The sequence below is a fragment of the Gossypium arboreum genome, chromosome 9, assembly GCF_025698485.1.
Source record: "Gossypium arboreum isolate Shixiya-1 chromosome 9, ASM2569848v2, whole genome shotgun sequence".
NCBI classification, from domain to species: domain Eukaryota; kingdom Viridiplantae; phylum Streptophyta; class Magnoliopsida; order Malvales; family Malvaceae; genus Gossypium; species Gossypium arboreum.
In genome coordinates this window covers 1,965,662-1,980,899 of record NC_069078.1, presented here as the reverse complement: position 1 = coordinate 1,980,899, position 15,238 = coordinate 1,965,662, and the positions used below count along the sequence as shown (strand labels likewise).

The window sequence follows — 15,238 nt, the reverse complement described above, 5'->3', positions numbered from 1 at the left end:
AACTCAAAATGGAATAAATCACGTATTTACGGGCCTTAAATTGAGCCTACATGGCCTTAAAAATAACTTTCGAGCAACCAAGGACCAAATCAAAAAAATTTAAAACATTTCTGGAAAAACTAAAAAATTTCACCTATAGGGGTTACACGGCTGTGTGGCAAAGCCTAGACCATGTGGCTCTAAACATGGCTGTGTGGCTATACAACACGCCCATGTAGCCAACCGTGTGCTCGCCTGTGTAACTCACTAACTTGGTTCACACGCCCGTGCATCAGCCCATGTACTAGCCCGTGTACATCATGTACCTAACACACTTAGGGCACATGCTCGTGTGTGACACACAGCCATGTGATAACTCGTGCCCCAGGCCGTGTGTGTCCAAAAATGACTAAGATCTTGCTATTTCCTCACCCAATTCATAATACATGTTCACAAGTCTATAAACACACCTTTAAACAACCAAAACATGCCATTTTCAAACACTTAACACCATACCAAGTCTCATATACTAAAACACACTATAATGCTCATGAAATATAGCATAATAATCATTTTCCCTATTACATGCCATATAAGTCAAATGTTTACAAAATTTACCAATGATCCAACCTCTCTACCAAAAAATATAGTCTATAAACCAAGGATAAAACACGAGTAAGCTTACTTGAAGCTTAGTAAATTCATTAAATCAAATGATAAATTTTACCAAATTTAACATACAAATCGAATTATAAAATCAAATAACAAAGTTCTTGTCATCACAGCTCACAGCAAGTGAGTATTGTACAGTACATTAATTCAAATCATATTTCAAAGTCGTCATTTAGTAAGATCTCATTTCAGGTAATTTCAAGGTATCACCCATTCGAGTTAACTTTATAACTTTGACCGGCTCACGATGTTGCTTACACAAGCTGCAGAGAATCCGCAACAGATGCATGATCTCAAGCCTTTGTTACGGTCTTTACCACCAGTACATAGTACCTACTAAATAATAACTGACGTATGATGTTACTTATACAAGCTTTAGAGAATTCGCAACAAATGCAGGATCTCAACCATCGCTACGGTCTGTATCACCAACTCAAGGTCTGATAGACAACACCAGCACAAGGCATGCTAGGCACAAAGCCCAATAAACACACTAGCATAAAGCCTACTAGGCACAAAGCCCAATAAACACACCAGCACAAAGTCTGCTAAGCACAAAGCCCGATAAATATACTAGCACAAAGCCTGTTATTTAGGTATATCACATACTCACGATATTCACTTATTATTATTCTCAAATTATTCAATAGTTAAGTACAAAATTAGATCTAATTTTAATAAACATGTAATACATAAGAATCCTTATAAACATAAAATTATAGTACGAAGTTACAGGATTGATTTACAGTAACGGTTTAGAGTATCTCAATCAGCGATCGACGTTGTATTAATTCAGTATTTCCATTTTTATTTATAGATATCAATATAATCCAACAGTATGTAATTAGAGTCATATAATACATTTATAAATGTACTAAAATTAAACCGAACGAACTTACTTAACAAAATTACAACAATGACAAAGGTATAGGGACTATTTGGTAATTTTATCTTTTCCTTAGTTTTCCACTCGTTCTTGATCTAAAATAATAATTTTATTCAATTCACTAATTCCAACAGCAAAATTAACTCATTTTATGCAATTAAGTATTTTTTACATTTTTACAAAATTACCTCTAACATTCACTTTTATACAATTTAGTCCTTAGGTCAACATCATACAATTTAATAATTTTCTATTAAATCCAAGCTTAGTCGATCATTAACCCCTTCATTAAAGCCCATACTTGCTGTTATTTTGCATCAAGTCCTTGTACTTTTACTATTTTCACATTTCAATCATTAAACATTAAAATCAACAAAAACTACTTTACAAACTAGTCCTATGTAGCAACCAAGCTTAATATTCTATCATAAAACTTTAATAATATACTAAAATCATCAACGACACAATCCAAAACATTTAAATATTACAAATTAGTCCTCGAGTTAGTTAGATTAAGCTAATACGAGCTCAAAAACATAAAAATTACTTAAAATGGGCAAGATTTACTCACCCAATTGAAGAATTCAATCTTGGTCGAAGCTTTCAACACCTTATCTATGGAGTTTGGCTTGCTTAACAAGAAGAAGAAAACAAAATGTGATAATATTAACTTTTAACTTATTAATTTAATTTACTTAGTTACCAAATTAACATTTATTTTAACGTATAAAATCATCAAAACATGCATAAAAATGTCCATAATTTAAATATATGGTACAATTACCAACCAAGAAAGGTTTAATTGCACAATTGGTCTTTCAATTATTTTAAATTTTAACTAAATAAGTTTATTTTCAATTTAACCCTAAACTAATTAGGACACAATGAGCAAATAGCCCAAAAGTTAGTGGATTTAATCATATCCATCACCGCTTGGCCTTTTTAACCATGGTTTAATTACCATTTTGGTCACTTTACTATTTTAAATAAAAAACAATTAACTTTTACTTATTTTACAATTTAATCATTTTACCGTAATTAAGCAATAAATCATCAAAATTACCAAATCAAACTTCAATTCACATATAATGCGACTCTGTAAATATTTAATAAAAAATATTTAACGCTTTAAATTATGGAAACGAGGTCCTAATACCTCATTTTCAATAACCACTTGATTTTTGAACCGAACCACTTATACTAACTTTTAATTCAATTGGTTAAAATTCCTCAAATCAAAATTCATTATAAAATTACTATTAACTCGTATGATTTAAATATTAATTATACGAGCTTACTCGTCGGATTTGTGGTCCCGAAACTACTATTTCTGACACCATTAAAAAACTGATTGTTATAGTGATAGTCCCGTAGGGAGGAAACGAGCAAGAGAGATAACAAGCTCGCATAATCGCATAGAAGATAACATGTTGGTTTGGCAAGTCAAATTGGTCTTCACTTATGGGACAGGTGAGTCCCAAAAAAAAAGTCTAAATCATAGTTGGGTTATTGGAATTAATCCACCACTGTGAACAATAAGGTGGAAAGAGCATGGGTTCATTAGAATAGTAAAGTTTGCTACAATACAACACAATATGAAAACATTAATGAGTCTTTCAGGATTATTGCATGGGAAGTTGGCATACAACCGAGTCAGCTTAAGGTCAATGAACACCGCGTGTGGGGGGAAAGTAAAAGGGAGGGAAGACGAAAATGATAAGATTCGCTGATATGGTGAGGTGCCTGGATTACTGTTAAATAGAGAGTTCAACCAGAGGAAGGTCTCATAGAGAGTCAAGTAACTCGAAGGATCAGTTGGAGTCTGCCACCCTGATAAAGAACGCCCACCTTGAGCAAACAGAGAGTTAATTTAAGTTTAATTTATTTTACATTTGTTATCTTTGTGCAATAGGGTTTATTTATGTGTGACCTAATGAAGGAACTCATTAAGTTCATTTGAACTTATAGAAGTATGGTTGATGTTTGCAAGATTTTCGAGGTTGATTAAGGACTTAGAGGAGGGACCCAGCCAAACAATGATGAGATAGAAGTTGGCAAGCAATTAGAGTCATGCACATGGGAATGGGGTACCATTGAAGGCTCCACCTTAAGATCAATAATAACGAAGTCAGATATCATCCCTAGAATTTGGATTTTTAGGATAGATGGTCCTTAGCTAAAATTTAATAGTTTTATTGTAAAGAAAGAGTTTGATTAAATATAGAAATTTCATGGACTAAATAATTAGTGGCTTAAGGCTTTTGTTGTAAGATTTACTATTCGTTTGATCTTTAGTCTGTTTTATAACAATTTAGGCGAATAAAAAATTAAGTATAGGTGAAATCGGTCCATTGTGACGTTTCATACCTGAATTCAACGGACGTGTAAGGCTTAGGGTGTCACATATAAAATTTTATCCTATTATTTTATTTCACTTTAAAGTATCCAATAAGATTTCATCTCTTTGAACTTTCAAAAGTATAAAAATCTCAATTTTGGTTGTGTTTCCATCACCTTTAATATTGCTAGATCTTCAATAAAGACTCATTCACTAGTCACTAAGCACTTCTCAACTTTGCCTTTTTATGTTTTCTTTGATGATTCATTTAAGCATGAACTTAGTTGATATTTTCATGTTGATGATGGATAGTCACTAAATCTTAGGGTGGTTGGTTGATTGAAATGATGCATGGTTAGTTATTAGGTAGAGACTAAATCATAAAATTTGAACTATAGCGAATAAACTTCAAAACCTATAATTGACACCTTTAGGTGAACATTTAGATAGGTGAGACCGAGAAGAGAACATATTGCTAACCAATTTGATTGTCCTGATTTATTTTAGTGAGGTTGAGAGATAAACCAGACTAAGTTGTCTAATTGGGTAAAATGGTGATCGAAAGGTAAAACTGAACCAATTAGGAGTTTAAGCAATTTAGACCCCTAATCCAAGAATTGACTAGCAACATGGATATCAACCAACCACTTTATCCCATTGAATTGATATTTGTGCACTTTTGACTGTTATGCAATTTAGTGTAGTTAGCATTTGATGATGACTTGTCGTAATATGATACTTAGTAATTAGCTAGCTAGACTTCTTAGTTGTTTGCATTATCGTTGTTAATTACCTTATCACTCAATCTCTCTTGGGTTCGGTCTTTTGAATACTCAAAGTGTTCCGTTATAACATTTACAAATATTACAATTGACTTGTCACACTTGCAGTTAAGCCGCCTTAATTCTTGATATTTTGTACTCGACGTTCGTACATCATGTTGTGGTCAATCGTCAAACTTTAGTCCATTGTGAGGTTGAGGATTTCAATTCAACTTTATCTCTTGATTTAGATGCTTTTTTTTGCTAGTATCATAGATAGTTAAATTCATTTTTAAGCATGAGCTTTTGTATGTGTTTAAAAATTGTACCGATATAAAAACATTAAGAGAATTTAAATTAGAAGATTTTCTTTATCCAACAAAATTCTTAAACATTTGTTAGAGACTATGCTAAAAAAAACAAACATTTAAAATAGGAAAATCATGTATAGCTTCAGTTGAAATTAAGTCAAAATCTTTCATCTGACAAGGGATTGAAGCTTGAATAGATTGGAGAAAAATAATTTGATAAGCGTTTATTAAATGTATTAATTGAAAGGCTTTAACGTTAGTGGAGTTTAGAAATAGAGGAAGGGTTGGGTGTATTTATAGGTGATGAGGTGCTGGTTAATTCATAAGAGATTTCGTTAAGAACCTCGGAAGAAAATGTTTAATTTCGACACTCATAGATGTCAAGGTTAATAAAATATCATATTATTATGACCAACTATGATAATTAATTTTTAATAATCTCTAAAAGAAAGTTTTGAACTCAACACTAAAGTTTCTTTTTCATTATAAATATAAATGATTAAATTTCAATTTTGATCCTTATAATACATTTAAATTTAAGATTTATTACTCAAACTTTATTTTATATATAATTTGTTACATCAATATTTATAATTTTATTAGTTATTTTACCTACTTAATTTTTTAAAAGAAAATTATAGAATACTTTACAAATATATTTATTCCATTCATACACACAAACAATATTTTAAAAAAAGTATACATCTTTTGCCTATTAATTTAATAAAACTTTAACCTCATCAACCCTGAATTAAGGTAATCCCTAAAAAGTACAATGGGCCCACTTTTACCTTCTGGAATGGTGATTCACGTGGAATCATCTAAGCGATGCCACGCGAGAAACTTAAAGTTGAAATTAAAACCTATCAAATCAAAGGAATAAAAATCATTAAACCCTTAAATTGACGGTGCTGATGCATTTAATTGACCGCTTTGTAGGACCCACTTGAATTTTTTTTCTTCTTAAAATCCACACCCGCTAAATATAATTTTTTTTTATAAACATAGGAAACGAATTCAGGTTTTTTTGTTTTTAATTATAGATTTTATTCTTTTACTACTTGTCAAAATACAAGGTAAAAATATGTTATTAATGTCACGCCAATAAATTTTAAGATATTAATTATATTTAGATATTTTCGTATATATTAACTTTTAAAAATTAAATAAATAAATTTTTTCTATAATTAACATTTTCATTGAAGATACAATTTTTAATGGAATGATGAATAAATATTTAACATTTGATAATATGCAAATGATTAGAAAATATGTTCTGCATTTATTATTTAACATTTTAAGGAAATTCGATTATCATAATAGCATGTAAATTATAATATTTTAGTATAATTTTGAAAAGCCCTATAAATTTAATAAATTAATAATTTCATTTACATTACAATTTATATTATATAAATTTTGAAATATTTATATTTAGAAGGGTTTTTTAAATAACTTTGAAAAATTAATTAAATTACGAAAATAGGTTGGAAGAAAAATTATATACAAAAATGACCCGTCCGCTACAATATCTATCGGTGTCGTATAACACACCAACGGTACTCGTTTTCTATAAAGAATTTTAAAGAACTCATTAAAGGAAATATGAAAAAACAAAAAGTCTAAACTTTTTCAATCTACTGATGGTGGCATTAGTAAGCCAAGAAGACAATAATCACCTATAAAGCAAGCATCAATCTCGAACTCTCTTTTTATTTTTTTTGGGTTTTTTTCTATTTCACTTATAAAGATTTAAAAATACAAAGTTCTCTATATTTATGAGTAAATTATATAAATGGTCACCCAATTATGCTTGTGTTCTTATTTTGCCTACCTAACTTTAAAAATTTTCAATTTAGGCACTAATATTTGAATTTGTTCCTATTTTGGTCACCTGCCTTTAAATTGATAATGGAAAGACTTTTTCTATCTGGTATAATAACACACATATTCTATCAATTTGATCTTAATTTTAAATAATTCATCAATAAATTTAACCGTTCACATTTACAAATTTTATCAATTTGATCCTCAAATTTTCTAACCAAAACTTTCAACTTTTAAAACAAAATCGTTCCACATCTATAAATTTACAACCCTCCTAAAAAACTTCTCCAATAAGATATGAATTTTGATTCAACTATTCTCCCAACCTTTCAAGTTCATACCCATGAAAGAAAGAAAGACAATATAATTGTGTTCAAAGAATAACATCCCAATCCCCTAATTAATTCATGCTCTAACCACATAGAATGTCCCCAATTTACATCATACATGGATACAAAGAAGTAAGATATATAACACTTCAACTCAATTTCCACTCAACCTAGCAAATGATCATAAAACTTTCATTGCTAATTTTTTCCCCAAACTTAACCATTCCACTTTATCATCAACAAATAATTAATACAAAATCAAATCAAATGCAACAACAAAAAGAAAAAAAAATTAAACTAATTGAACAAAAACTTGCATGAATTTTAGGTGCATTTACTCAAATATTTATATGGAAACAAAAAATATAAATTTTTAGACGCGGAATGACTCTGTTTTAAAATTAAAACTTTTAGTTAGGAAGTTTGAAGATTAAATTAATAGAATTTGTAAATATGAAGGGTTAAATTTATTGAATTGTTTAGAATTAGGATCAAAATGAAATAATATGTAAGTATTGGAGGCTAAATGTGTTATTATACTATTAGAAAAATATTTTTGTTATTAATTTACCATCCAGTGACCAAAATAGGAACAAATTCAAACGTTAGTGCCTAAACTGAAAATTTATAAAGTTGAATGACCGAAATAAGAATACGGGCATAGTTGGGTGATCATTTGTGTAGTTTACCTTATATTTATTTATAGAAAGATGATATAAATAATAAATAACATTTAAGTTGAATGATAAAATATAAATGTTGGAAATTATTAAGGCTTGAATTTAAATCGTATTATGGTAGTGCAGGGAATACTTTATATATATATATATATATATATATATAATCATAAAAATGATAAAATATTCTTAAAGTAATAACATATCTTCAAAATGATACAATCTTACTTGAAAAATATTTTTCGTTATTTACTCAATTGAATTGACGCGTGATACTCTCTTTGATATAATGACTAGTCCTCCCCCAACTCATAAATAAGAGGTTAATGTGTTTTAATGCACTCATACCCATGTCCTCTTGCATTAGGTACAATGTCTGTACTCGAACCCATATCCTCTTATAGTAGGAACAATGTCCATACCATCGAATTAATACTCAATTCTTAATAAAAAATGTGGTTTTTTAATTAATATTATTTTAAATATTTAATCAATATTTATACCAAACTTTTTTTTAAATTTTAAGAGTTATATTTTAATTTATTTTAAAGGTTACAATAGGTTTTAAAGTTCCTAATAACCAATTACTTTTAAATTTTTTATTTAATTTTATATAAATTCTTTTTCTTTATTTCACACTTACCTACTTACTTTTGTATATAATAAGACCTTCAAACCTTTAAAAATTCCAACATTCTCATGTTCTGAATATTTAAATTTTAGGTATTACACTTTTTTTAATATATTAGATGAAGTTTTATATATATTTTTAAAATTTTATAGTAGTAATTATTATATTATTTTTATAATTATTTTAGAAATGTGAGATTCATTTACACTTTTTAAGATTTTGTTAATTTAATATTATTTTTCCTTCATCTTAATTACAAAGAGGATAAGAAATTATTTTACCGGAGATAGAAAAAGTATGGCTAACTCGGATTAGGTAATGTGATCCATCGCAATACTTCCGTTAAAGTTATGACGAAGGGTTTATGCTATTGGTGCACACCCCACTTTCGGCTAAGTCAACCACTTGAATATCTAGACTTAAAAGGTCAAACTTTGAGACAATTCTGTTAAGTTAGTATTTCTTTTGTGTTGATGTAACATTTAAGCTAATATATAATTGTAACTCATACTTATATGTGTGTGCGCATCACTCGCATACGTGTATACTTTGATTCTTTTAAATTTGAGATCCATCGTGATTAAGTTAAATTTTAAATTTTAAATGGAACACCATAATTATATATATTACCTATTTTAAATATTTTAATATCAATCCTACAAGGATCAATTCTTAAGAACCTTTCTTTTTGAAATAAATAGAGTTAAAATGGACATTTCTCTTTTGCATTTAAAGTTTTATATGTTTATAATTATATTTTAAATTATTATTTAAATTATAATATATTATTATTCTCATTATACATGAATTTAAATTCAATTAAAATTTATTTTTTATTTAAAATGAAACTTTTAATTCATTAAAATTTCAAATTTTTATTCAATATTAAAATTTCTTTTTATCTTAGTTATATTTCTAACTATTCTTTTAATTTGTTAAATGTTAACAAGTAATTGCATGATCCTCACAAAAGATTATTAGTATTTTCATCTAAGCAAAAATAGATAATATTATGAAATTTGAGAAAATAAAATTATATATATTTTAAAAAATACTCTTAAAAATATATGTTTATGTTTTAGTACAGGATTCAATTAATTAATTAAAATAAAATATTTTTATATTTATATATTAAATTAATAAAAATAAAATCCCTGTATTCTTTGTATTGAAAAATAAATAAATATTTTTACAAAATGATTTGACAGTTTCCACCAAAAGCGCACCGAAAATTTTCTTTAAAATTCCAATAAGTTAGGAGGACTCAATTAAAAATGAAAAATAAAAGTTTCGGATGTGTACATAAATAACAAAAGTTTTCCATACCTTTTAATAATTTTCCATTAACTAAAAAATAAAAAAGAAAGTTCTAAAGAAACATTGAAAGACGAAAGAAGAAAGAAAAGGAAAGTAAACGAGTCCATTCATTGTTGAAATTTTCTCTCTCCCCAAATAGCCCGAAAAATTAGGGTTAGGGTTTTTAAAAAAACCCAAACCAGAAGACGAAGAAGAAAACCCAGATTCACCTCTTCAAATTCTTGTAAAAAGGGAGCCTTTTTTTTTTTTTAAGTTGTTCATTTAGAAAAAAAAAAGTTCAACTTGAAAGATGGCTTCGTTTTCAGCTCCAGTTATCAAGTGGCAGCCATTTTTCTTACTCTTCTGTGCGTTGAACTGTGTCGTTTGGAGTGATGATTCTTCAAACAAAGCTGTTCTTCTTGAATTTAAGGAGTCTGTTTCAGATCCCTCGGGGCTTTTATCCACTTGGTCCAAGAATTCCCATCACTGTTCATGGTCTGGTGTTACATGTGACAAAGACTTCAAGGTTCTGTCTCTTAACATAACTGGTTTTGGGAAAGGTCCAAAAGGTAACAATAGTCTCAACAAAACAGCTGTTTCTGCTTCGTTTTCTTGTTCTAACTACAGTTTATACCCATTTTATGGATTTGGTATTAGAAGGAATTGTGGGGTAAGTAATGGGAGTTTGTCTGGTAAATTGTTGCCTTCCATTGGGAAATTGAGTGAACTTAAGATTTTATCACTTCCTTTTCATAGATTTCATGGTGAAATCCCTTCTGAAATTTGGGGGTTGGAAAAGTTGGAAGTACTTGATTTAGAGAACTGTTTGTTATCTGGGAAATTGCCTGTTACGGTTTCCGGGTTAAAGAATTTGAGAGTTCTTAATTTGGGGTTTAATAATATCAGAGGAGAGATACCAAGTTGGCTTTCGAGTTTGGACCGAATGGAGATGTTAAACTTGGCTGGTAATCTTGTGAATGGAACCGTTCCAGCATTTGTGGGAAGGTTTAGAGATGTTTATTTGTCGTTTACGTGGCTAGGGGGGTCATTACCGGCTGATATTGGTGAAGATTGTAGGCTTGAGCATTTGGATTTATCGGGGAACTACTTTGTTGGGGAGATTCCTGCTAGTTTGGGGAAGTGTAGTCATTTGAGGTCGTTGTTGTTATATACAAATATGTTTGAAGAAGGCATTCCACGTGAACTCGGTCAGCTTCAGAATCTTGAAGTGTTGGATGTTTCAAGGAATAGTTTGAGTGGTCCGGTACCTGTTGAGCTCGGGAACTGTTCTGCTTTGACAGTGCTTGTTCTTTCAAATATGTTTAATCCGTATGATAACCTTGCTATGGTTAAAGGGGATGCAAACTATGTAAGTGATGATTTTAATTTTTATCAAGGTGCGATCCCGAGTGAGATTACAAAGCTTTCAAAGCTGAGGGTATTATGGGCTCCAAGAGCAACGTTAGAGGGCAACTTGCCAAAAGATTGGGGTTCTTGTGATAACTTGGAGATGGTGAATTTGGCGCAGAATTTCTTTGCCGGTGAAATTCCGTTCGGTCTCACGCTCTGCAAGAAGCTGCGGTATCTTGACTTAAGCTCGAATAAGCGCCTTACTGGAGAGCTTAAAAAGGAACTTGCAGTTCCTTGTATGAGTGTCTTCGATATCAGTGAAAATTCCTTGTCAGGTAATATCCCAAGATTCGACAACAGTAGATGTCCCGATGTTCTTACATCGGATTCCTATTCTTTTGAACCCTTCAACCCAACATCTGCATATTTATCATTTTTGGCAAGTAAAGTTCAGGTTGGAACATCTATCAATTTTTTGGACAGAGATGGGGGTCCTGCTGTGTTTCACAAATTTGCTGGTAACAACTTCAGTGGCAGTGTCTTATCAATGCCGGTCTCACCCCAAAGATTGGAGAAACATATTTCTTATGCATTTTATGCCGGAGAGAACTTTCTCAGTGGACCATTTCCTGGGAATTTGTTCGAGAACTGCAATGGATTGGATGCACTGTTTGTTAATGTCAGCTACAACAGAATGTCTGGTCCAATTCCGGAGGACATCAGTAAAGTTTGCAAGTCTCTCAAATTTCTGGATGTCTCTATGAATCAAATAACTGGGCCGATTCCCCCGAGCATGGCAGACTTAGTTTCACTTGTTTCTCTTAATTTGAGTTGGAACCTGTTACAAGGTCAGATTCCGAGCAGTTTTGGGCAGATGAAGGATCTCCGGTTTCTTTCTTTGGCTGGTAACAATCTGACTGGTTCTATTCCTTCCACGTTCGGGCTGTTGCGATCTTTAGAGAAGTTGGAGCTGTCGTCAAATTCACTTTCTGGTGAAATTCCTGAAAGCCTGGTTAACTTGAAAAATCTGACTGTTCTTCTGCTCAATAACAACAAATTGTCCGGGCAAATTCCCTCTGGTTTGGCGAATGTGACTATGCTCTCTTCTTTCAATGTGTCCTTCAATAACTTGTCGGGGCCACTGCCGTCGAGTAATAATTTGATGAAATGCAGCAGCCTTCTCGGAAACCCTCTTCTACAACCGTGCCGTTCATACACCTTAATGCCATCTTCAGATCAAGCTAGAGCAGGTGATTCACAAAATGATGCTGCATCACCTCCGGGACCTGCAACTCAAAAGAATAGAAATAGTGGTTTCCGTTCAATCGAGATAGCATCGATAACATCTGCTTCAGCCATTGTTTCCGTTCTTCTGGCTCTTGTTATTTTATTCCTATTTACGAGGAAGTGGAATTCAAGATCCAAAATCAGCACCACCAAAAAAGAAGTGACTATTTTCACAGAAATCCCGGTGCCATTGACATTTGACATTGTTGTGCAAGCCACAGGGAATTTCAATGCCAGCAACTGTATTGGGAATGGAGGTTTCGGGTCAACTTATAAAGCCGAGATCTCTCCTGGAGTTTTAGTTGCAATAAAGCGGCTTGCTATTGGACGGTTACAAGGCTTTCAACAGTTTGATGCTGAAATTAAAATTCTCGGGAGGTTACGCCACCCGAATCTTGTCACTTTAATCGGGTACCACGCCAGTGAAACTGAGACATTCCTTATATACAATTATTTGCCCGGTGGTAACTTGGAAAAGTTTATTCAAGAGAGGTCGACGAGAGCTGTGGAATGGAGGGTACTTCACAAGATTGCTTTAGACATAGCCCGAGCTCTCGCCTACCTACATGATCAATGTGTACCACGTATTCTCCATCGTGATGTCAAACCAAGCAATATCTTGTTAGATGATGATCACAATGCTTATTTATCGGATTTCGGTTTGGCCAGACTTTTGGGAACTTCAGAAACTCACGCTACCACAGGTGTTGCTGGAACGTTCGGGTATGTTGCTCCGGAATATGCAATGACTTGCCGTGTTTCTGATAAAGCTGATGTTTACAGTTATGGGGTGGTACTCCTCGAGCTGCTCTCTGATAAGAAAGCTTTAGATCCTTCATTTTCTCCTTACGGAAATGGTTTCAACATAGTTCAATGGTCTTGCATGCTCTTACGACAAGGCCAAGCCAAAGAGTTCTTCACTGCAGGTTTATGGGATGCAGGTCCCCAAAACGACCTGGTCGAAGTTCTACACTTGGCAGTTGTGTGTACTGTCGATTCACTCTCGACTAGACCTACAATGAAACAAGTAGTACGACGGCTAAAGCAACTTGAGCCACCGTCATTTTAGGACCTGATAAAGCTTCTGTCGATTAACATAGTGCTCATAGGAGGTAATCCCCCACTCACTGTATGATCGTTGTCGCCGGCTGCCTTTAGGTAGAGTTCTGAACTGTAGTTATTGCCACTTGTAAATTGTAATTACAGTTTTGCCCCCATTTTTCGATGCTATTTCTCGGATAAAAGGGGTTCACTGATGACTGCAGATGAATACAGATAAATTTTTTTTCTTAATCCAAGTTCTAGAGTTGTAAGTTACATTTGATGTCTAAATAAAAGAATAGAATAGTTTTTTCACTCTATAAAGTACAATGATTAACAACGACTTTGATTTGTTCCATTCATCAAAAGGATTCTGCAAATGCTTCCACTAGATTTTCTTGTTTTGTGTCATTGTCTAGTGGTATGATTCTGTTCCCAAAGTGACAATAAAGTAGTGTTCAGTACTTCAACTTGCCTTTTTTATAGGACAATCTTCAACTTGCCTGTTTGGGACAAGATTCCGAAATAAATACTATGGTAGTTGAACTCACAACTTGGTTTAATTAGTTCAGCAACACATTCCATTAGCTGTTGTCTGACATGGTAGAGTTCTAAAACACTGATTACGGTGGATCATATTTTTCCATAATACTAAAGCAGTCACTCCTACACTTAAAAGATGCTAATTATCCTATTTAGATATATGTATATATGTATGGCGAGGATCTATTTATACTAGTGTAAAACCCGTTTTACATTGATCTATTTATACTAGTGTAAAACCCATTTTACATTATCTATGTAAATGGAGTATTAAACATAGCTGTTGGATTCGTATATATGTATATACACACACGTATACTATTTCAAACTAAAATGGTTTGAACTCCAATTTGGACCCATTGGTCACGGTGTTCAACTCATCCCCGATATGTGAGATTAATTTGTAGCATAATGTGTATAGGGACTAAAATTCAAAATTTTCGAAAAATACAAACTTATAATATATTTTAACCAAATAATTTTACATATTTATATAATTTTTTATACAACTAATATTTCAGTAATCCAAAAATTAAAGTTATTAATATAAATTTACTTATCATGCAAGTGTCACGGGCCAAAGTACAAAGCCTGTGACCATGGCACAAGATGCGCCCCATGGAGGTTGATCTATTAGATGGGGATCATTTAGCACATGAGAACTGGCCTGATTCCAAGAACTGTTGGAGAAACCTGTCAGATTGAAGCCTGATTGGCCCGATAATAAAGATATGACAACATAGGCTATTTTTAGTAAGCAGGGGAATCATATATTGTAGATTTGATATGATATGATGTAATCTTGTAAATCTTCAAAATTAAAAGGTAAACTAATCTCGTCCGTCATGTAATTGGATCTTGACTGTTGGTTTTGAGAGAGTTCAACTATAAATAAAGAGCCTCCCCCTCACTTGAAAATCATCCATTGTATGTTGAATTCTTAAGAATAATAGAATTCTTTGAGCATTTACTCAAACACTTTGTGTTTATTCTTTCTTTGGCTTTCTGTTGTTCATTTGTAACTTCTTTTGGCATAATCACTTCCGCTATACAAATTGGTGCCTTAGAAGAATTCTAAAGGAATTCTCACTTTTGAGAGTAAAGGTTGACTTAAGCGTGTTTGGAGTGAACGGATCGCGTAAGGCCGCACGGATCACGAGACGAAAGATCTAGCCTCGTGACAAGTGGTATCCGGGCTATTAGTTCGAAGGCACCGTTGGGATGTCGAAAGAAGTTGTTGATCAGAATGAGCCAGTGTAGACCTGTAAGAGGGCCAGAAAAAGCAAGTCGTTCGAGGGACATGCTGGCAG

General features: G+C 32.1%; 1 protein-coding gene across 1 annotated transcript; it reads left to right on the top strand.

Moving 5' to 3' along the window:
- Positions 1-9,791: 9,791 nt before the first annotated feature.
- Positions 9,792-13,709, top strand: LOC108457509 (LRR receptor-like serine/threonine-protein kinase RPK2). The gene has a single exon (XM_017756625.2). The coding sequence runs from the start codon at positions 10,018-10,020 to the stop codon at positions 13,411-13,413; it is 3,396 nt and encodes a 1,131-aa protein (XP_017612114.1). The 5' UTR covers positions 9,792-10,017; the 3' UTR covers positions 13,414-13,709.
- Positions 13,710-15,238: the final 1,529 nt, after the last annotated feature.